At 43.0% G+C, this 24,806-nt stretch overlaps 1 protein-coding gene across 3 annotated transcripts in view; it reads left to right on the top strand.

Moving 5' to 3' along the window:
- The first annotated feature begins 1,039 nt into the window (after nt 1-1,039).
- The window catches only part of IL20RB (interleukin 20 receptor subunit beta), a 37,315-nt gene continuing 13,548 nt past the window's right edge, over nt 1,040-24,806 (top strand). Inside the window, exons 1-4 of one of the 3 annotated variants that reach the window (XM_069973966.1) lie at nt 1,040-1,268; nt 6,307-6,427; nt 17,651-17,841; nt 22,906-23,030. In XM_069973966.1, the coding sequence (XP_069830067.1) occupies nt 1,202-1,268; nt 6,307-6,427; nt 17,651-17,841; nt 22,906-23,030 (504 nt within the window). In that variant the 5' untranslated portion in view covers nt 1,040-1,201. The remainder of the gene's footprint in view (nt 1,269-6,306; nt 6,428-17,650; nt 17,842-22,905; nt 23,031-24,806) is intronic. The other 2 variants (XM_069973963.1, XM_069973965.1) reach the window with 2 other exon arrangements.

Raw genomic sequence — 24,806 nt, 5'->3', positions numbered from 1 at the left:
AGTACTAGTTTGCATTAATGTGATCCGTGTTTTTTATGGACGTCACGAATCACAATCACGGACCACAATTACAATCTGCACTAGGACATGTCCTTTTTTTATGGAATGGTATATGGATCAAAATTAACATGGACTGTGTGAATAACCCAATATAAATCAATGTGCCCTAAGTTGAACCATGATTACTGATCTGCAATTACGGACAACTTTACGGGACGTGTGAATAAGGCCTTACAGGTTGTGGTGGGGTGGTGGAAGAAACTGTCAGATTTGGACTCAACTCCTAAGGGACTTATTGTCCACCCAGCCACATATGTTGTAATAACATCTACTCCTACAATAAGATTATTATAGTAGGTGGGGCCGTATCCTTCTATTATCTCACTATGTTACATATATAGATTTTAATTAATTTACCATGACGTCATTAGAAGGAGGGACAGGTATAGTACCAGGCACTAGGATGTGTGATAAGTAATACAGCTGGGATCGCCCTATAAGTAGAGATGATCGAACAGCAGAAAATCTTAGGTTCTATAGAACTCGAACCTTGCCGAACCTTCCGCATTTGATTCCCGATGATTTCCCGGTCCGTGGGGAAGGAGGAGACAGCTGGGTACCGCCTGGAATTCCGTGATTCAGCCTAGGTAATAGGCTGTATCCCGGAATTCCAGGGGGTACCCTGGCTGTCTCCTCCTTCTCCACGGAACAGGAAGGCATCAGGAATCAAATGTGGAAGGTTCGGCAAGGTTCGAGTTCTATAGAACCTGAGATTTTCCGATGTTCGATCATCTCTACCTATAAGCAGCCTCCATGTACAGATAAAATTCACTATTTTCCATAGTTTTACACCTTGATTAGCTTCTCCGATCAGTATGGGAGCAGTGTTATATCACTATTTATATGTACAATGATCTGCATCCTTTTGCTTAACCTCCCACACAGGAAGACTGCCTTCTATATGACTGGTAGAACATATGTAAAATCCTCTTTGCTGCTGTATCTGTGGTTGGTTCCTTGGCCACACCTCCTGAGAAAAGTTTGTAGATGAAGAACAGGATTTCCAGGTCTCGGTGTGGTGTCAGATATGAGTGTAAGCAGTATCACTGTGCGGCGCTTCCACTGATCAGAGCATGGATACACAACTCAGTCCTTCAGCTTGGAATATACTGATATGGCACTCCGCTAATGTCACCAGACAATGGGCATGCTCCGAGGATATGTAGTTCAAGTGATCCTGATCGCCTGGATTTCTGGTTCTCTGGCAGGTAGGGTTTTACATAGGAGGACTACGTAATACAGTGAAATTTCAACATGTCTCTAAGAGACAGACAAGTCCTATAGTAGTATAGAAAGATTCTGATATAAATATATCACTGATTGTTCAAGATTCAAGAAGTCTCATACTAATATTTTTGTTATTGCAATTTAAAGGGTTTGTCCAGGATTAGAAAAAACAGCACGGCTCCTGTCCTCAGGTTGTGTGTAGTTTTACAATTGAGCCCCATTCACTTCAATGGAACTGAGCTGTAAAACCCAATCCAAAATGAGGACAAGAGTTGCTATGTTTCTGGAAAAAAGCGGACATGTTTTTGTAAGCCTTGATAACCCCTTTAAACCCTAGGTCCAACTTTTCCTATACCACTAGGCCAATTTGAGTCTAATGGCCCATTTTTGCATCCTCCATTTGCACTATTTAAACACAATGGGGGAATTTAGACAATATAGACTGATAGTTTGGTAGGAAAAGTCACCAAATTTTCACCAAATTTTTCTGCCGACTTGGGTAGATGCCCCTTGTAGGCATCATTTACATCTATGGGTATCTTGTACAGTTGATTTACGACGTGTGACTTTTCTGCATTTGTTGTATTCTGACCCCAAATAAATGTGTGGTAATTGATTTAGACTTTGCAAAAATTTCTGAAAAAGTTGCATGCGCTTTCAATCCTCCAGTCTATTACTTACACTGCGCAGCCTGATGATAAATTACCCCCAATATATATGTCTACATATATTATTTACCGATACTTGTTAATGTCCTATTAGATTGCCTGATCATTAACTGTAAACGAGCGCCGATCTGCTAGATCAGTGCTCATTTACTGAGCAATTAGATATGCTGACTATTGGGCACCAAGGGTTGCACGAACATCGTTAGCGATGTCCATGCAGCCCTTGCCTTTAGTATAAAATAATAAAGTAATAACGCACCTTACCAAATTCCCAGGTGTCCTCTGGCCTTCTCCGGTGTTCTCAGAGGCCTTCCCGGAAACAGTATTGTGCCTTCTCTGCACTGACAGGCTGTCGGCCTGTCTCGGCCTGTGATTGGCTGAGCGACCGCTAGTCTGTCAGTGCAGAGAAGGCAGATGTGCTGTCACTGGGAAGGTCTGCAAGGACACCAGGGAACGTGAGTTATTATTCTATTCTACATTCATAGGCCACTCATAGCTATTACACACAGCAATGCGTGCCTGATGATTTTGGGTCAGGACCTAAAGAAACTCCACTCTGTGTAACAGAGAGAATGATCAGCCAATGAAACGATCATTGGCTGATCATTCTGTTTGGTCCTCCAGCTGTTGCAATAGCACAATTCCCATCATGCCTGGACAGCCAAAGCTTTAGCTTTAGTTGTACATTATTTCTATTAAAAAATCTCAAGTCTTCCAGCACTTATCAGCTGCTGAATGTCTTGCGGGAAGTGGATTTTTCTTCCCAGCCTGACACAGTGCCCTCTGCTGCCACCTCTGTCCGTGACAGGAACTGACAGTAAATCCCCATACTGCTCCGCTCTGCTCTGGACAGTTCTTGTCACAGACAGAGGTGGAAGCAGATAGCACTGTGTTAGACTGGAAAGACTACACCACTTCCAGCAGGTCATACAGCAGCTGATAAGTACAAATCTGTATAACTTTTGGCTACCAGTTGATTTTAATTTTTTTTTCCAGAGTACCCCTTTAATAACGTCTGTTATTTCGCAAGAGTTGAGGAATAAAAGGTTTTAACATTGGGTAATATAAATGTATTTTCTATCTTCTGAGCTCTAATAACTTATCCCCTGTCCACCGGCTAGGACATTTGTGTGAGATCAAGGGAACACTGGGACCTCTAGTGATCCAAAGAATGGGCACCAAGTCTTTGATATGTATTAAGCAACAAGTCAGGCACCACTTCATTCATTCTCAGTGGCAGCCGCCAAAGGTAGCTAAGCATTGTACTTGGTTCTCTTTGGCAGAACTATATACAACAAATTGTGGGACTATTCTATTCTTAACAAAGACTCAGGACCACATTCTGGACCTCCTGTCATCTGACACCCCATTAAACTAGGTGCATGCCATCATGTGTTGACATAATCCATGTGTTTTCACAAGCTTAGTCGGTTTACCTATAGAAAACAAAGAGCAAAGAATGACATGGAAGGAATTGCATAACTGACCCTCTTTGGGGCCATGAAGTACTGGCATGTTGTTATACTGGAAACTGGTATGCCATCAAGCAAAACAACCCTAGGGTGAACTTGTTCTAGAACATTCATGGTTCGTCGATATCACATGAAGCTCAATGGCCGCCCTATGTAAGAGGTTGTTATGAAATAAGGACATGTCTGCTTGGTGTTAACCCGGCCTCTCTGACCTCTCCTCCCCTCCAGCCTAAGGGCCATCACCCAGGAGATTTAGAGTGGATTATCAAGTAGGTAGCTGCACTGATCCCTACCTAACATGACAGCCAGTTTGTGACGTTTTTCTATCATAGACCCCAATAGATTTTTTTTTATTTAAATTTAATAAAAAAATATTAATTATATTATATTTTAAATATAAATATTTTAAATGAGAAAAGTGCAATTAAAATGCAACAAAAACAAATGTACTAAAACACACCATTTTGAGAAATAAAAGCTACATAAATTGCATCATGGAGCAACGAAAATTTTCAGCTTTTGTGTGTCTTTTTTAAAACAAAATATAATATAGAAATATGAGGCTGAATCCATTTTTGTTGCAGTTATTTTGTAGTGATCCAGAGTTAGGCTTCTTGTAAGTCAAGAATAGCCATTGTTGGCGATTAAAACAACGTCCTTTCTTGCCTTAAAATAATGCACTGCATTTAACTCTATTGGGAACAGTGACCGTTGTTCACACACTGTATTGAACAATGGCCATTGGTTCCACACTGTCCACACAATGTATGGCCGTTCCAATGGCCGTACATTGCATTGACTTCAATGGTTTATTAGATTCCAGGCACACCCAAATGTGGCCACAATCCAAATAAAATAAAATGATGTTCCTTTGGCTTCAAACACCCTCCTTTTGTGGCCTGTAAACCAACAGACTAATCTCTCGCCAACCTACTGTATCTTTAAGGGTGCCTTCACACGTACAGTATCGCTGTGAGTTTCTCGCACATAAATCCACAGTGATACTGATTGCTATAAAGTCAATGTATGTGTATTCTCGCTGCGTGTTTGGTGCGATTTTTACATGCGAGTTTTGATTTTCACATGATTTTCACAGGAGAGTTTAACACCACAAAAAACGCAGCTACTTTCGTACGAGTTTCATGCGAGTTTCGTGCGATAAAAACGCAGCAATACGGTATGTGTGAAGGCACCCTAAAGGGGTTATCTAGAAGCCGTTGTAGATTTCTTCCATGATTTACACCTATTTGAAATCATCCAGTCAACCAGTAGAAATCATTTATCATGATTCTCCCCTTCTTGTCGCGACCCCTGCCCTTCCATCAGACGAGTGGGTTCCTACATCAGGGAAAAGGCACAGATTTTTTTACGTAAACCTCTTGGTCTGCATCGGCAAGTCTGAATGGGAGGTGGGAGACTAAAAAAAAAAAAAGTTGTTTCCTTCCCCCTGCTCCCTGGTGCTGCCCCCCTGCAAGGTGCTGCCCTAGGCACCGGACCACGGGTGCCTAGTGGTAAATTCAGCCCTGGTGTATGCCACAAATTAATAAATCCCCCCCCCCCCCCCCGTGTGTCTGGACCACTTTCTCCTTTGATGTTTTATGGTTTTCTTGGTGTTTAATGTTCTTGGTGTTGCTTGGTCTTTGGTCAAGATTTTAAAGAGTACAGATTGGTTCCAAACAGAGGATGGATGAACCTTGGTTCTGACTGGCTTCTGCCAGTTCTTAGCTGATGGCATTGTTGACTATCTTCCAATTTTGAAGGGAAATAAGCATGATGGCTGAGGTTTATCAGTCTGTCCGCAACTAACATTTGTCACATTTTTTTCTCGGACACCTTGGTATAACTGGTTAATCATACATCCAACTATATTATTACAAAATCCCTGACTTTGTGTCAAGGCTGAGGGACGCTTGGTGAGGGAAGAGATGGGAGAGACACAGACAATGGACCCTGCACTTTTCCCAGCCCACTGTCCCTGTCTACTTGCTTCAACCAGCCCTAGGTGGCTGAGGACAACCACGAAGCGGGCTGCCGCTGCTCCTATTGCACGGAGCAGCGGCCAGCAGACCATCACTATCGTTCTAGTTTTACTCAACATGTTAAAAGACAAGGATCAGCCGACATTGTGCATGTCAGCTGATTGTTGTCTTTTAACAGGAGCTATCACACCAAGTGATTATTGGCCGTAATGGCCGATAAGCAGCCAAATATGGCCGATAATCACTTAGTGTAATAGGGCCTTAAGCAATAGCAAAGGCACAGAAGCAGGCAGAGACTAGCTCAATAACCAGCAACAGATGACTGACAATGCATGTACTAAATAGGAGACAAGAGATCCGGTCCAGAGAATGATTGTGTGATCAGTATAACAAAAACTTGTGGCCAGAACAAGCTGACTAGCAGGGAGATCTGCCAGTCAGCCTAATTCAGCAGCAGCTCTCCCACAGCGTCCTTGGTAACCAGGGATGCCATCTGGTATCTGTGATGTAACCGGCAGGTGGGGAGCAGTCCGGAAAACGCCCCAGCAGCAGAACGCTGCCAGGGCTGACCCCAGAGAGTCTGAGGCAACACCTCAGTTGCCGAGAAGGATGGTGCCAGATACTGCTCAGGTAAGTTACTTACAAACTGATGCTGTTCTGAAGTTATGTTCACACACAGTTAATTAGCGTTAATTAGTGCAGTTTTTGCCACAAATTGCACAATTTGCGGTAAAATAAGGCTAATTAAACGCTATGTGTGCTTGTCATTTACTTTGCATTTTGTAATTTTTTTTGTAATTGTTTTCCACAACGTCTGTATGTAACCTTAGCAACCTAAAACAATATTGATGTAAAAGTCTTTACTTCCTTTAATAGCTTGTTTTATTATTTTTTTTTTAGACCAAATTTTGCTTCCAGCCCCGGAAAACATCTCTATGGTCTCGATTAACATGAAGCATTTTCTACACTGGGATCCAGTAATGGTGGCCGGAAATGTTACTTATTCTGTTCAGTCACAAGGGTAACGGCTGATTTACATATTGTGTTTTTTTATTGGACAATCTGCTTTGTCTCTTAAGGAAGTGTCTCTAACAATTTCCTTTGACTCAAGTTCATGTTATTTGGGAATGTGCATTCTTTATACCTACAAAAAGCATGACAAATTTCTAAGGAACCAGTAGAACCAGACATAGGTAATGCAATAGAAAGTAATTAATGTGGGGACTGAAAAGACGGCAAGAATCATGTATGTTTGGATTTTTACCGATGATTGGTAGGACAAAAGCTGTAAGGAAGTCAATTTTACTTTCACTTGCTCTAATGTAAATGTTTAGCCCCGCGGAACATTAATGATAAAAATGCAGATGGATAGTTTTTATTTTTGTTTGGAGCACTTTAAGGGAGTTTCCATCCAAAACATATACCGTATTTTCTGGTGTATAAGGCGACTGGGCGTATAAGGCGACCTCTGACTTTAATTACATTGTCAGGGGTTTGCCTTATATGCCGGAAAATGTTAACCCCTGCCTGACCGCAGCCCTGCTGCGGTCAGGCGGGGGTTAACTGCAGCTAAATTAAAAAAACAAACATTTGACTCACCTGGGGCCCGTTCCTGGCATCGACACGCCTTCCGTACCATTCCCGTTGCAGGCAGTGTGACGTACACTACCTGCACCGGAGATCTCCGAACATCTCCCGGGCAGCCGAGCGTCTCATCGGAGAGACTCAGAGACGCTCAGCTGCCAGGGGAGCTTCGGGACAATGAGAGAGGCGCCAGAAGGTCCCAAAGCCTCTCTCATTCTCCCGAAGCTCTCTCGGCAGCCGAGCGTCTCCGAGCCTCTCTGATGAGACGCTCAGCTGCCCGCGAGAGGTTCGGCGATCTCTGTCTCCGGCACAGGTAGTGTACGTCACAATGCCTGCGCCGGGTATGGTACGGGAGGAGCGCCGATGCCGGGAATGGGCCCCAGGTGAGTTAAATGTCTTTCTTTTTATACAGTGGTCGCCCCATACGGTGGGGATGGGGCCATTTTTGAGCCCCCCCACCATAGGGGGCGACTATACCCGGCATATAAGACGACCCCCGACTTCTAAGAAGAGTTTTCTGGGTAAAAAAGTTGTCTTATACGCCGGAATATACGGTACATCTGCATATGTCCATTTATTTTTGATTAAAAGTGAAATGTTGGCAGATTAGTTGTCACTATTAGTGGGCTTGTCTAAGGGTCTTTTTACACGTAAAGATAAATTGCGTAAGTGCTCTTTTAGCGACGAAAACTGATGATTTATTTATTTTTTTAAATCGCTATGAAAAGTTGTTAATGCAATCATATTTGTCATCGTAAATATGATCGGAATTGTGGTCATATATGTACTGTGAATGATCGGAATTGCGTTCCTATCTATATACTGAAAATAATGAGTGTTTACACTGAAAGACCTGAGAACGATTTACATTTTGAGGTCAGCACAAAAGATGAGATCAATGACATATGAACGAATTTTCGCTGGTAGTTTGATCATTGTCGCGTTTACAGCAGCAGATTATTGCTTACATTTCTGAACAATTTCGCAATTGTTTGCACAATAACAAGTTCAGCTTGTGTAACAGGCCCTTAAGGGTCCTCTAACATGGCCTGATATGGGGCTGTTCAAGGAGGCAGATGAGATCGGCCCATCTCCAGTGCATAGAGACAGAAAGAACGGCACAGAGCATGGGAACTGGGAGGCTTTTTGAAGAAGGACTGCGACACCAGGATCCTCTCGCCGGTGCCGGGTACTGTGAAAAAAAAGTGATGTACTTGATGGTACATTTGCTATAGGCTTAAACTAGACAGTCCAAGGACATGTCAGATTTATCATTTAGACTAATACGCAGTGATAAATATGGCGCATTTGACTGTTCATTTAAATCTGCTTTGTCTAAGGATTTGACAGTTTTAGTAAATCAGGCCCCATATGTGTGGAGCACTAAAGAAGCCATACACATTAGATGAAGGCCAATTTGAAGGAATAGCTGTTGTCCCGTGTATCAGTGATGGGTAGGTAAGTGGGTTAGAGGTAAGGTATTGGTCTCCCCAATAGATACATTTGGTCCCACTATTAGGTAGTCCCCCCAGTACGACGTTTCCCCCATTAGGTAGGTTCTACCAGTATATAGTTTCCCCAGTATGTAGATAGTTTCACCAGTATATACAGTGGGTATTTCCCCCAGTATGTACACCCCTAGTGGGTATTTTCCCAGTATAAAACAATAATTAAGTTTATTTATATAGTGCACACAAATTTCCCAGTCCCTAATAGGTTATTTCCCTGATATATAGGCCCGCAATCGGTGGTTTCCCCCCTTTAGGTAGTTTCTCCCTGTAGGTAGGCCTCCACTAGGTAGTTCTTTCCCCTGTATATTTTTGGTGGTATGTAGTTCTTTGCTTATGAAATAATGTCATTTTTTATAGGCTAAAAGTCTTCATGGATAGCCAATAACTTGATCATCTCCTCCTCTCTATCTCCTGTATGATAATTTTCACAGAATTTGGTGTTTTTTTTTTTTTATCCTTGTAGTCTTCTTTTAGCCTGAGACTCCTTTGAAGGGGAACGAATCTAACCCACTGACAGCCCTTTATTGTGCATGGGGTGCTGAGGAGGAAGGTATATGTGTTACCTTCCTCCTCAGCACAGTTCCCGTGCAGTTAGCAGTATAATCCTCGTCCGGAGCAATGCCCCGCCCCCATAGAAGTGACTTGATGACACAAATCTTCTTCTCAACTAATATAATAAATCATTGTCCATTGGAAATAAACTAATTATATAACTAACTATATCCTAACAGACACTATTTAATATGCTGAACTGAGCTTATACTAAGAGTTCCAAGAAACAGCAAATCCATGCTTCCATGTGAAGTCAGTAATATAAAGGAATGGTGTCAGCAGCTGCGTCTCCACTTCTCACTATATGCTGAAGAGTGCAATTAACTTGCAGTAGCAGTATAGGGTGTAAATTCTTTAAACTCTGCATAATTTGTTTTATATATATATATATATATATATATATATATATATATATATATATATGTAACTAGGGCAGGGCAGTCACATGTATTCTGCAAGGCTCAATTGCATGATGCAAATACAGAATCTAACCCCCCCAAAGTGAAAATCATAAGTTAGAAAGACTTGCATGCAGAAATTCAGCAAATAATAACAGTACCTGGGGATATGATTTACAGTCACTATTAGAGATGAGCGAGTAGTGAAATATTCGACTTTCGAGAATTCGAATCGAATAGGTACCGAGATTCGACTATTCGAACGAATATTCGATCCCATTATAGTTTATGGGGAAAAAATTCTCGGCACTTCAAAATCTAAATCGGAAATCAAAATTTGACCACTTGGAGGTCACCAAGTCCCCCATGAAACCTACCTAAACGATGTGAACACCTCCGGAATGACACTGGGACATTAGGGGGAGCATGCCTGGGTGCACCCAACACCCCAAAATCGCAGTATAATGCCACTCTCCGCAGTTGCGAAGGAAAAATATTTGCGAACGCTTTACGGCAATGTTCACACATTTCGTTCGTATTTCTTGCACAGCGTTGCATACATGATTCCAATGTGCGTCTGTAGAGCATCATGTTATTCGCGCGTATCACGCATCATGCTGTACGAACGTTACTGGAACAGTATGTATGACGTGCCTTTTTCTGGGCTACTGGAACAATATGTATCACGTGCCTTTTTCTGGGCTACTGGAACAATATGTATCACGTGCCTTTTACTGGGCTACTGGAACAGTATGTATCAAGTGCCTTTTACTGCGCTATTGGAACAGTATACAGTATATCAGGTGCCCTTAGTGGGCTACTGGAACAGTATGTATAACATGCCTTTTACTGGGCTACTGGAACAGTATATATCAGGTGCCCTTACTGGGCTACTGGAACAGTATGTATGACGTGCCTTTTTCTGGGCTACTGGAACAATATGTATCACATGCCTTTAACTGGGCTACTGGAACAGTATGTATAACGTGCCTTTTTCTGGGCTACTGGAACAGTATGTATGACGTGCCTTTTTCTGGGCTACTGGAACAATATGTATCACATGCCTTTAACTGGGCTACTGGAACAGTATGTATAACGTGCCTTTTTCTGGGCTACTGGAACAGTATGTATCACGTGCCTTTTTCTGGGCTACTGGAACAATATGTATCACGTGCCTTTTACTGGGCTACTGGAACAGTATGTATGACGTGCCTTTTTCTGGGCTACTGGAACAATATGTATCAAGTGCCTTTTACTGGGCTACTGTAACAGTATGTATCACATGCCTTTTTCTGGGCTACTGGAACAATATGTATCATGTGCCTTTTATTGGGCTACTGGAACAGTATGTATGACGTGCCTTTTTCTGGGCTACTGGAACAATATGTATCAAGTGCCTTTTACTGCGCTATTGGAACAGTATACAGTATATCAGGTGCCCTTAGTGGGCTACTGGAACAGTATGTATAACATGCCTTTTAATGGGCTACTGGAACAGTATATATCAGGTGCCCTTAGTGGGCTACTGGAACAGTATATATCAGGTGCCCTTACTGGGCTACTGGAACAGTATATATCAGGTGCCCTTACTGGGCTACTGGAACAGTATATATCAGGTGCCCTTAGTGGGCTACTGGAACAGTATATATCAGGTGCCCTTAGTGGGCTACTGGAACAGTATATATCAGGTGCCCTTACTGGGCTACTGAAACAGTATATATCAGGTGCCCTTACTGGGCTACTGGAACAGTATGTATAACGTTAACGTGCTCTTAGTGGTGTTAAACCAGGGACACTATAAGTCACTTGTACACACGGGGTACTGGAATGAATCCACCTGCTGATGCCGATGCTGCTGCTGTTATATCATCTATGTCTTAGCACTGAGAAGGGTTTTGGATTCAGAGATTACTTTTTCGCTGGATATTAGCCCTGAAAAGGACTTTTGGGTGCTGTAGTAAGTCTGCCTAACCAAAACACTACTAAAACCTATCCCTGCTGCAAGATCTTTCCCTGGCTAGGTTGAAAGCGCATCTGTGGTCGAGAGGCGGGAGCCAAGTATTTAAGATTTGAGGTCACGTGGTTCAACTATCCAATGAGGGTAGACGCCGTCCCTCACGGCCTCCCTGCATGGTGATTGGATTAAAAAAAGCACCAACTGCGATGAGAGGGCTTTCGAATGTTTCCCACGTATTCGCCACACTACTCGATTGAATTCGAAACTTTCGAATACCGCAATATTCTATCGAATATCATCTCAATTGAATCGTATTCGCTCATCTCTAGTCACTACAAGCCATTCTTTAGGGACTCTGCAATCTGCTGCCTGAGGTGAGATACTCCTCTTGCCTCGGGGCAGTTATGTCCATACCCTTACTGCACTTGCTGCACAGGCAAATAATTCTACAGTCAACAATCATAGAAATATGCAAAAATTTCCAACCTCGCAGAATCAGTTTACCCTTAGAAACTAGACCATAAATTCACTGTCCCTTTATTTACTTGCCTCAGCATACTGCATATATTTTAATTTATGAAACCATTTAACTTAAATACTGAAATTCTCATTATTTATGATGAGCATTTTTCAATACTCCAATGCTTGATCGAGTAACAAACCTCATTAAAGTCAATGGGAGATTAGAGCATTTTTTTAGGAGCCCCATCTTGACAAGGGGGGGGGGGGGGGGTGTCTGGTGTAACCTGCCCAGAGCAACCAATCACAGCTCAGCTTACAGCTCTGGTTATACGATAGAGGAGCTGTGATTGGTTGCTGTGGGCAGTTTATACCAGTGTAGATTTTATACCCTTTGATAAATGTGGGCCATAATATATATAGTGTGTTTGTGTCATGTTTGTGTGGTATAGTGCAGTGATTTTCAACCTTTTTTGAGCCGCGGCACACTTTTTATACTTAAAAAATCATGGGGCACACCACCAACCAAAATGGCACAAAATGACACTAAAACAGTACATATTATACATATACTTAATAATATAGATTCTAAGGGGGGCATTTATTAAGTCCGACGTTTTTTACACCGGACTTAAAAATGCCCCCGCAGCTCTGGCGCTACGGAGATTTATGTAGAGGCGGACTGCCTCTACATAAATCCCGTGTGCGCCGGTGCGCACCGCCGAAAACCTACGCCAGCTGAGGACTGGATTAGGTTTTCGGCGTATATTTGGGCGGAACGGATGGTAAATGGTGCGGACTCTGAGTCCGCGCCCTCCGTTCCGCCCACTACACGTCCCCTTTCTGCCCCCCTGGCGTACTCGGCGGAAAGTGCCGATTTGCGAATATTTTATTTATTTATTTTCGATGATTTGCCGAAAATCATCCGTTCGCAGGATGATACATGTGGCCCTAAATGTATTTATACTAACTCAGTGTGAAACCTGGGCCTGTTTTCTTCTCCCCCCTGTGCTTTTCTCCTGTGCTTCTCTCTACCATACTTCTCCCCCCTACTTCTCTCCTGTGCTTCTCTCCACCATACTTCTCCCCCCTGCTTCTCTCCTGTGCTTTTCTGCCCCATGCTTCTCTCCTGTGCCTCTCTCCCCTGTGCTTCTCTCCACCATACTTCTCCCCCCTGCTTCCCTCCTGTGCTTCTCTCCACCATACTTCTCCCCCCTGCTTCTCTCCTGTGCTTCTCTCCCCCGTGCTTCTCTCCTGTGCTTCTCTCCCCTGTGCTTCTCTCCACCAAACTTCTCTCCCCCCTGCTTCTCTCCGCTGTTTCTCTCCCCCATCCCCATGTTTCTCTCCCCCCTGCTTCTCTCCCCTGTTTCTCCCCCATCCCCAGATTTCTCTCCCCCATTGTTTTCTCCTGTTTCACAGGGGCACCATAGTTTGGGGAACTTTCCCCGCGGCACACCCGACCATGTGTCGCGGCACACTAGTGTGCCACGGCACACTGGTTGAAAATCACTGGTATAGTGCATGTGTCTGTTTGTGTGGTAGTACTTTATGTGTGTGTGTGTGTATGTATGTGTGTGTGTGTGTGTGTGTATATATATATATATATATATATATATATAAACACACACGTGTGTGTGTGTGTAATTTGCATGTTTTTGTATCTGTGTTATGTGTATGTGTGCATATTTTTGTATGTCTGTAATGTGCCTATTTGTGCGTTCGGGTCATGTGTCTATTTGTCATGTGGTACTGTAGATGTGTGTGTGTATATATATATATATATATATATATATATATATATATATAATTTGCATGTTTTTGTACCTGTGTAATGTGTATGTGTGCACATTTGTGTATGCGTATGTCTATTTGTGTGTGTTAGCATGAATAGATGTATTTATGTAATATTTATTGTATTTGCATATTTGCTTATCTTCGTTATGTGCCTGTTTATTTATGTGTACATGTATAAAATGGTGGATTATATTTTAATATGGGTCGTCTGGGTGGGTGCCCATGGCTTCCAGGGGACCCATAGTGGCTCAAACTGTCCCTATTTTTTTTTTTAATTATTACTTTTGGTGTTTTTGTAAGGTGAGGGCCTAATCTAATATAATACTAGTATAACATCTAATACTGGTATACTATACTGTATGTCATCTAACCCCAGGGGGAATTCTAGTAAGTGTGTTAAGAAAAATGTTTTTTGAAAGTCTGAATCACCCCCATTTTCCCATTCCATAAATAAAAATAAAAAAATAAATAAAAACATATTTGGTATCGCTGAACAGTGTAGGCTAAATTGCGCATTTTTGGATGCATCAAATCCAGAAAAATTGTAATAAAAAGTCATCAAAAAGTCAAATATAAGCAAACAAGGTACCGATAGAAAGTACAGATCATGTAGCAAAAATTGACACCTCACACAGCCCCATAGACCGAAAAATAAAAGAGCGATAAGCATGGGAATAGAGCGATTTTAAGGAACATTTTCTTTTTTTAAAAGGGTTTTAACCCCTTAGCGTCCTATGATGTACCTGGTACGTCATGGTGCCGCGGGGGGTGTTCTGAGCGGGGTCCCTCTGGGACCCCACTCTGAGCTGCGCTGATCCCGGCTGACACGTGCAGCCGGGGAGTTCCTCTATTAGCCGGCGCGGGTCCCGTTGCCGTGCTGGCTAATTAAGCACTTCAATGCAGCTGTCAAACCTGACAGGTGTCTAGTGGGTCTGATCTCCCCCCCGCGATACGATCGCGGGGGGGAGATCCGTTCTTCTGGCCGGGCAGGCACTCAGCGTCGCAATGACGCTGATCCCGGCTCGGCAATAGATTGCTATGGCCTGCAGCAGGCCATAGCAATCTATGACCGATGTAATCGATCTTTGCTGTGTATATACACAGCATTGATCTCTATGAGAGATAAGTGCTGTGGATATACAAATCCCCCAGGGGGCTTCTAGTTTATGTAAAAAAACAAATAAAAAAGTGTTTTTATTACTAAAAAATCCCCTCCCCTAATAAAAGTCCAAATCACCCCCCTTTTCCCATTTTATAAATAAACAAATAAATAAACATATTTGGTATCGCCGCGCACGTAATCGCCCGAACTATTAATTAATCACATTCCTGATCTCGCACGGTAAACGGCGTCAGCGCAAAAAAAAAACAAAGTGCAAAATTGCGCATTTTTGGTCGCATCAAATCCAGAAAAAATGTAATAAAAAGTGATTAAAAAGTCGTATATGCGCAATCAAGGTACCGATAAAAAGAACGCATCATGGCACAAAAACTGACACCTTACACAGCCCCATAGAATAAAGGATAAAAGTGCTATAAGCCTGGGAATGGAGCGATTTTCAGGAACGTATATTTGTTAACAATGGTTTGAATTTTTTAAAAGCCATCAGATAATATAAAAGTTATACATGTTATATATCGTCGTAATCATAACGACTTGAGGAGCATATATAACATGTCAGTTTTACCATAGGGCGAACGGCGTAAATGCAAAACTCCCTAAAATCAAAACAAATTTGTTTTTTTCTCAATTTGACAGCGCAAATGATTTTTTTCCGGTTTCGCAGCATATGTTATGGAAAAATAATGCCTGTCATTGCAAAGTACAATTGGTTTAGCAAAAAATAAGCGCTCATATAAGTCTCTAGGTGAAAAAATGCAAGCGCTATGGACTTTTAAACATAAAATGGAAAAAGCGAAAGCGCAAAAACGAAAATTGGCTTTGACCTTAAGGGGTTAATGTTTTAAAAGCCATCAAATAAAATAAAAGTTACTCAAGTTACATATCATGGTAATCATACTGACTTGAGTAACATATATAACATGTCAGTTTTACCCTAGGGCAAACGGTGTAAACACAAAACCCCCCAAAATAAAAATAAAATGCGTTGTTTTTTTTTCTATTCCATCACACATATAATTTTTTTCTGGTTTTGCAGTGTACTTTATTAAAAAAAATCAGCCTGTCATTGCAAAGTACAATTAGTGGCGCAAAAAAAAGGGCTCATGTGGGTTTCTAGGTGAAAAAGTGCAAGTGCTAAAGGGCTTAAGCACAAGGAGGAAAAAACTAAAGCGCAAAAATTAAAATTGGCTCAGTCCTTAAGGGGTTAAAGAACCCTTTCTTGGAGGATTTAAAGGGAATCAGTCAGCCCATTTTGGCTTCCCGCCTGTGTCTTGTCACCGCTCTCTGCCTGTCAGCACACTCGCCCAACTCACTCAACACACTCGGCTGCTGCAGCCAAGGACAATATGTTTTGCAGCAGATCTGCAACAGATTTGATGCTGTGTTCAGTTATTTAGATCTAATCTGCTTCGTATCTGCTGCGTATCGCAGCAGAAAATACGCTGCTTATACGGTGTGTGTGTTTGTACCCTAAAGAAGAATCCTATTTTTTTAGGATTTAGTGAACCAAACGTTGTCACCAACCTTTGACCCTTTTCAATTATCCCAGCTGTGGTTACTCCTATGCAGCATAGACTTCTTTTTGCAATACACTTGAAAAGCCTTTGGCTGCGTTTACACGAAACGATAACTGGCCCGATTGTATGATTAACGATGTCGGAGTAACGATTTTTTTTACATAACGATTACGATACGATATATTGTACGGAAAAATCGTTTTGCGATCACGCGCCCGCAGCCCGGCCCGCCTGCAGCCCGGCCCCCACTCGCAGCACGGCCCCCGCTCGCAGCTCGGCCCCCCGCTCATCCGCAGCCCGGCCCCACGGTCAACCACAGCCCCCTGCGCCGCCCCGATCGCCACCCCTGCCGCCCCGATCGCCACCCCCGCCGCCGCTCTGATTAACACCCCCGCCGCCCCGATCGCTACCCCCACCGCCGCTCTGATCGCCCAACCCCCCCGCCACCCCGGCCACGAGCATACGTTACCTGCTCCTCGTAGCAGGTCTTCGAAATCCCCTACTCCCCTCTTCAGTGCATTGATTGGCTGAAGAGGTGAGCCGGGAATTTCAAACGGCTCCTCTTCAGCCAGTCAGTGCTCCTCTTCAGCTCCACTTCTGTGTCCTGAAAGGGCAGTTTTTAAACTTTTTCCCATGGACAACGCCAGTCTATTGCCATGCACTGGCCCAAGGTGAAGCACTGGAGGAAGCCCCCGCTCCTCTATGATGCAACTCCATTGATTCTAATGGAGCTGCGACACAGAGAGGAGAGAGTTTCGTCACACTGGGGGTGACCGGCCCACCTCCATTGCTGCAGCCTGGGCCGGTGCTCGGTAATAGACAGGTGCTGTGCATCAGAACCAGGCTGTGGTTAAACAAAAAAAAAAGGGCTGTGACACCGGCATCCCCGTGATGTAAATTCACTTTAACAAACTCTGTTGAAGAACAACAAACAAAAAACCTGAATAGACCTGTGCGGGTCACCAGTTGGTACTCGACCACATGGATTCGGACACAAACTCAAACTTCGCAGTTTGAGTTTGCTTATTCCTACTGTCATTTCTTTGTGTTCATTTTGTGTTATATCTAGTCAAGTTTGACTAAACATATGTGACCAAAATGGACCCAGATCCTTCATCTAGTGCTTGGATGCTACTTGGAGCTCATGGGAAGTGTATAGCCCAAGTGCTGTGGAATCTGTTGGCGCTATACAAATAAATATTATTATTATAGCCGACCAGACATGCCATCATATCCTACCACGGATGTAATAATATAAATCCTGATGACAACTGAGCTTATTCATTAGTGTAGTTTTTTTTTTTTTTTTTTAGTAACCCATTATAACCACTGTTTTTTTTTTTTTTTAGAGAGTTTGAATCTCAGTATATGAACCATACTTGGCACAAAGCGTCGAACTGCCAGAAAATCTCTGCCCACCAATGCAATGTGACCGATGAAGTGTTTGCCAGTGTCATGTATAAATTTCAGGTTCGGGCAATACTAGGGAACCAGCAATCTGCATGGGCAGAACTTGAGCCCCCATTCAACAGAAAGACAAGTAAGTACCATATCTTAGTTATATCATAGATGATAGCAACACCCAGCCTGTCAGTAGTATAAAGAACAGCATACAGCAGGGATGTTTAGGCATGATACATACCTGCTGATTCTTGTGGCTATGGAAATTTTCAAATAATATACAAAAACCATTTATAGAAAGGTTTAATAGCTTATTGCTAACCCAGGATGACAGATAGTCAGAAGGAGGTGTTAAAAGGAGGTATAGAAGATGCAACTACACCCAGGATCCTGTGCTTTAGTGATGTTCAGAAGACACTGTGCCACATAAAAGGGCAGCAGTGCTGTAAATAGCAGATGCCGGTTAGGCGGGGAGCTTGGTACACCTGTGGTGGGTAAAGTCACGAAGCCCGGCCCCTGACACAGTGGTTGAACATTATCATAGGAACTCTAGGCTTCATGGTTTAGTGCAGACAATGTTCTGAAGTCAAAGTTCATCTGTAAAATTGTCTTTTCAATCATTATACAACTAGACGGTGCTATAGATACTTTAGGTTACACCAATGAATGGTCTCTGTTGGCAGGTGGTGCCCCCCAGGAAACACAACCAGCAGCTGCAGTCACCACTGTTCAGGCCAGGCCGCCTCCTGTGCCCCTTCAGTTCTTGCCTGTGGGGGTACCCCCATGCTTATTGTTTTCACAGGGCAGCCATCTTGCCACATCTGTTTTAATAAGATTTAGAAATATAAAAACCCTATGACATAGGCAACAATAGACAGGCCCTGTCCAATTACTTGAATGGGAAATGCTGTTGGGCATACTGTATAACATTAAAGGGGGGGGGGGGTGAATTGTCAGCTTCATCTAACATCTATACTGGTGTCATCTATATCTGTAATGCTGTACATAATACTTTATAGCAGCCTCCTCCTTATCATCACATACAGATCAGATCTCAGCTTAGGTTTAGGCCCTAGTGATGAGAATGGAAAAATGGAAACATGGAAAATTAGAAAAAAATATTAACAAAATTTCCAAAAACAATATGCTTAAATGGAAACTAATGAGGTGTTTGTGTTTTGGTGCACTGGGGATTGGCATCTATCTATCTATCTATCTATCTATCTATCTATCTATCGCCTATCTATCTATCTATCTATCTATCTATCTAATGAATATTATCAGCGTAGATTTCTGCCCCAATATACATTAGAAGGGACTGTGCACTGAGGGTGGATTAATCCTCCTGTTCATGACCTGAACTGCTCACCCTAAATTTTTGCTGCCTGCCATGACTCTGTTGCTGGTTCCCAGACTGCAGTACTCGGCTGCCTGCCAACAACACCCTTCTAGACCAAAAACTTTGCCTGACCGGTCTGTGCCTTGCACCAGTGTCTTCTCGTCTGCTTTGCCAGCCTCTACCCACATCCGGGCAACTTTTGGAAAATGACCTGGTGCCCTCTAGCAGCTGTGTTGAGCTACTACATCCTGGAGTGAGGGACGAAAACGTAGAGGACAATTAGATTCCACTCCTAAGTTTGGCTCAAAGGCAAACCGGTGGGCTGGCACAGCGGGCCCACACCTGTTGTCCATTACATTACAGTTATTAATTTCTGCACTAACCCAAAGTTTCCGTATCTTCTAAGATACTTATTACAGGTGCTAAATTGATGAAATCAAAAGAATGCCTATGATCTTAAAGTGAATGTACCATCAGGCCCAGAATGAAGCACTAGAGGCGGGCCAACCCCCCTCTATGTCGTGGCTCCATAACAATCAATTGAGCCAAATCATAGAGGGGCGGGGGTTTGCTCCCACCAGATTGGCCTGCCTCCAGTGTTTCAACCCGGGCCTGATGGTACATTCACTTTGAAGTAATTATACTAACAAAATGTTGGGCAAGAGACTACTGGTAAATTAAATGGTATCTATGAATTACAAGCATTACAGACAGGAAATTGGTGGTGGTCATAGAATGACGTCAGCTTCTGTGTACCCCTTTAAAGAGGATGTACCTGATGGTACATCTTTAATCTGACCCAGGGATAGAACGGTGCCGTCACGGGGAAGCCGGTGCCGTGGTCCGTTTTTTTGACCTGCGGTCCGGTTCCCGTGTATGGCACCGTTCTATCCACGGGTCCCGGGCCGAAGCTGAAGCACAGGAGGTGGGCCGGCCCGCCCCCAGTGGTAGCGAATTCCCTCCCCTCTATGACGCGGCTTCATAAGAATCAATGGCGCTGTGTCATACAGGGGCGGGGGGATTCCTCCCACTGGGGGCAGGCCGGGCCCACCTCCTGTGCTTCAGCTCCGGCCCAGGACCCGTGGATAGAACAGCGCCGTACACGGGAACCAGGCCGCGGTTCAAAAAATGGACCACGGCACCGGCTTCCCCGTAACGGCATCGTTCTATCCCTGGGTCAGATTAAAGAGGATGTACCTGGTGGTACATCCTCTTTAAATCTTTCTCTTAATTAATGTGGAATGTCATTGATATATTCTGCTTATTGAGTTTGTGTTTTATTTAATTTAAAACATATAATCCATTAACTTGTTCAAACTGATAGTTAAATACTTGACACAATATAGTTCATTGACACTGCCTAAACGTGTTTTGTCACCGTAATTAAAGCTGTTTTATTTTTGTTACCAGCATACATGCTTCAGGAACTTGGCAACAAACCATCAAATACATATATGTTACACAACTACTGACAAACATGAAGTTATCGACAGTGTTACAGATGCTTACATACACAAAAGATGATCCCAGGGTCTGAATACAGGACTTGCCATACTCAGTTTCCCCCAGGACTTGACAGTAGAGCTTGATATATGACCCACCAGTAATCGCTCAAGAAAGTATATCAGCGATCCTCTCACGGATCTATCCTTACTAGATAAGGGTTTAAAGGCACAAGCTGACCTGGGATGTCAATCAAAATTTCTGATGCAATAATATAAGGGGATTCTACCTCTTCTAGGATACCCTAGGTCAGGCAGGAAACCTTGGCTGTCCAGCTGTTGCAAAACTACAACTCCCATCATGACTAAAGCTTTGGCTGTCCAGGCATGATGGGAGTTGTAGTTTCACAACAGCTGGAGAGCCAAGGTTCCCTACCCCTGCTGAGGCAGTTTTCATTATCATGAATGAACCTGACATTTTGGGGCACAATTATCAAGGTCTGTACCTAGTGCAAACTTGAAAAAAAAAAAAGAAAAAAAGAGACCTTCCGTGCACAAAAACTGTGGAGGGAACATGGCACTTAAGGTGCAGGTAAGCATGTACCTTCCTATGCACAAAATTTCTCAACACTTTTGCCCGGAATAGGCAAAAAAATCTACGCCAGCTCCGAGCTGGTCTAGATTCTTTTCCCCACTGCACAACGGCTTCTGCTACGCTGGATTTATAGCGAGCCGTCCCCGTCTTGATAAATACATCGGCACAAAACCAGGGAAATTTTAAATTTTAAATCAATGTACCCCCTTTTTTGTATAACCTGTAACTATATAACCTGTATTTACTGATGTCCTTTCTTTTTGTTAGATTGTGCCTAGTCCAAGGAAACATAAAACCTTGTCATATGTTGAGTTTGTTGTGGTGCAGATATTATCGGTGTTGTTCATTGGCGCCACTTGTATAGATCTTATGATTGATTGACAAGTCTCAGGTGTTTTGTCTGGCCTTACCTTGGTTTAGGGAGAATGTGATAAACAAAAGTTTCCTATAGATCTGATCACACTGAACGGCAGATACTGTAACATTCTTGACTGGTCATGTGACCTTGTGTTCTATATCACGTACACATGTAGAAAAACAAGTCCAGCACTACTCAGAGACTACTGCATATTATGGGTTTTAGTAAACTCTTTAAGGGGGACATTTATCAGTCTTAAAGGGGTTGTGTGGCAATTTACTTTTTCTGCTTAATTAACACACATTATAAAGTTATATAACTTTGTAATGTGTATCAAGGCTGTATGGCCCCGTTCCCCCTCTTTACCAACCCCTGGAAGTTAAATAAAGTATACATACCAAATAACTGTAACCACTTCCTCTTCTCATGGGTGCCATCTTGGGTCGATGTCATCACAGCAGGGGGCAGGCGTGGTCTCCTTCCTCTTCGCTGTCTTCCACAGCAATGAATGAGAGAGGAAAAGCAGCCTTTTCATTGGCTGGAGCACATCACATGGCTTCCAGCTTGCTCAGCCCTGATTGGCTGAGCTTGGTGGAAGCCATGTGACGTGCTCCAGCCAATGAAAAGGCTGCCAATGCGCATGCGCACCAGCAGCCTTTTCTCTCCTATGCACTTCACCCGAACCCGGAAGTGAGGACGGCGGATGAAGATGGCAGGGTCACGGCGGGAACTCGAACGAACGGTGATCATCACTGTTGGGATGGTAAGTATATATCCTGTGTGTGTCAGTTTTGTTGTTTTTTTTTGGGGGGGGGGGGCAGCGCTGGAGTACTCCTTTAAATAGAGTACCACCCCCTTTCCCCGGCTGTATTTACTAAGAGGTGCACGCTGGATAGCCCTGCACAAAAAAATCTATGCGGTAGGCCACAGCTCCTCCACGCCTTGGCGCCCCATCCCCCTCACCCATCTATCAGGTGATCGGGGTATATGGCTGGCGTACACCAGGGAGAAGAGAGAATTCTGCGCCTTCTCCCTGGCATATGCCAAGAGCCCAACATTGATAAATGTCCCCCTAAGGACACAGATAAGGGTACTATAGTGTTCCTTTTATATGGCAAGGTCTTCAGACAAATCATTCAGAAAGAAAAAGATGGGGCACTCACCACATTGTAGTATCTTCTTTTGTCTTTACTTTTCATCTGGCTGCTGAAGAAGTGCTTTGCCACAAAACATTTGTTGCTGCAGCGCTCGAAGCGTCCTCTCCAATACCTGTTTTATGTGAATGGCTCACGGAGTAAAGACAAAGGAAGATACTATATTGTGGTGAGTGCCATATGTCTTTCTTTCTGAATGCTTTGTGTTCTACATATTTCAGTGAAGTAAGTTTCCATACACTTAGGTTGCAATGATTGAAACTGATTTTTGTTTTTAATATAAGTGTAATTACATTATTTTTCTGATATTTATAGCAATCCTGACTCCTCCGAAGTTGAATCTACAAGTGAGTGGACTCAACCTGGTAGCCCAGATTGAAGACTATGGATCACATTTTCAGTTTTATGTTTTTTACTGGCAAAAAGGAAAAGAGGATGATGTGAGTATACATGAAATGACGAAAGCAGGTGACTGAGCAAGACTGTGGGAAAACCAACCCTTAGAATTTGTGGATATTTGTCAATATATATATATTGTGGCATATAGGTCTCAGGGCATGTTTTGGACCTGCCACGCCTTCTGTCTGCCCGATAACACAGGGACAATACTCAATGTATGATCATACTATATATCTCTAAATAATATTCATATAGTTACTACATAACATTTGTACATAAAGAACAAATTTTATTATACCAGTATATTGACACCAAAAATACTCCCAGCAATGACTCGTCTCTGCAGAATCTGACGAACAAATATTTTAGTGTCATGACTCCAGCACCTTCTTTAAACCCATACAAGCTCCCCATCAGTAACAGTACTGATTTTGTGCCCCCGGACTGCAGTAAGGTCCCCAATAGCTGATATACCCCTTCAGTGCCCCACCTAGAAGTAAGGCCCATCTTTGGCCCCATATATAGAAATTAGATCCATATAGCCTTCACATGGCAGGCCACCACACTGCCCCCAAATAGTAGTTAGGCCCTGCACAAGTACCGGCATATAGTAGTAAAGCTCCCACACTGCCCCTTAAAGTAGTTAAAGGGGTTATCCAGTGTTACAAAAACATGGCCGTTTTCTTCCAAAGCACTACTCTTGTCTCCAGATCAGGTGTGGTTTGAAATTAAACTCTATTCACTTCAATGAGACTAATGCTACGTTTACACGGAGCGATAATTCGCCTGATCGTACGAGTAACGATTTTTTTTTTTTATAACGATCAGCGTTTAGATGGAACGATATATCGTACAGAAAATTCGTTTTGCGATCGTTTTGCGATCGCTTAAGCCTATCTCACACATAGGTATAATTAGTGAACGACTGTTTACACGGAACGATTGGCGAGTTTTCTGCGAACGACGAACGATGATTTAAGAACATGGGAAAAGATCAAAATGAATGATTTATCGATCGTTCGCCGCGTTTACATGTACGATTATCGTTCGAATTCGATCGTTATCGCGAAAATTTGCCCGATAATCGCTCTGTGTAAATGTAGCATAATGGTGCGTTTACACAGAGAGATTTATCTGACCAATTTTGGAGGCCAAAGTCAGGAATGGACTTAAAAACACAGGGAATCTCAGTCTTTCCTTTATGACCTGCACCCTGTTAATAGGCTGCTCCTGGCTTTGGCTTCAAAAATCTGTCAGATAAATCTCTCTGTGTAAACGCACCATTAGTTACAAAACCTGCATCCAAACTGAAGACAAGATTGGTGCTGTCTCTGGAATAAAGCAGCCATGTTTCTGTAGCGCTGGAGCCCCACACTAACCCAATATAATAGTTATGCCAGTACTCTACCTATATAGTAGTTAGCTGCCCACTCTGCCCCATTTAGTAGTTATGCCCTACAGGAAGCTGCCGGCATTCTGTTCCATGGCACTCCAGCTTTTTGCGTTTCCTAAGGATGCTCATACAGATGAAAACACTGCTTGTACAGTCGACATCTACATTAGCATCTCCATAGGCTGTTCAGTTAGATTTGATGGAAAAACAGCATTGTATTAAAAAAAAAGGATACACCATTGCTGATGGTTTTTATAAAAAAAAAGAAAAAAAAAAAAGAAAACCTGATCACAACTGATGCCTTTTTGGCATCAGTTGTGACATCAGTTGTGGTCAGTTTCTTACCAAAAAAACCTGAAACGGATGCAACTTATGGCCATGCTCACATGGCGTAAGACACCGGCCGTTCTGTGACCCGGACGGT

Source organism: Dendropsophus ebraccatus, chromosome 6 (genome assembly GCF_027789765.1).
Source record: "Dendropsophus ebraccatus isolate aDenEbr1 chromosome 6, aDenEbr1.pat, whole genome shotgun sequence".
Classification (NCBI taxonomy): domain Eukaryota; kingdom Metazoa; phylum Chordata; class Amphibia; order Anura; family Hylidae; genus Dendropsophus; species Dendropsophus ebraccatus.
Note: the sequence above shows the minus strand (reverse complement) of the source record. Positions and strands in the feature narration are given on the sequence as shown.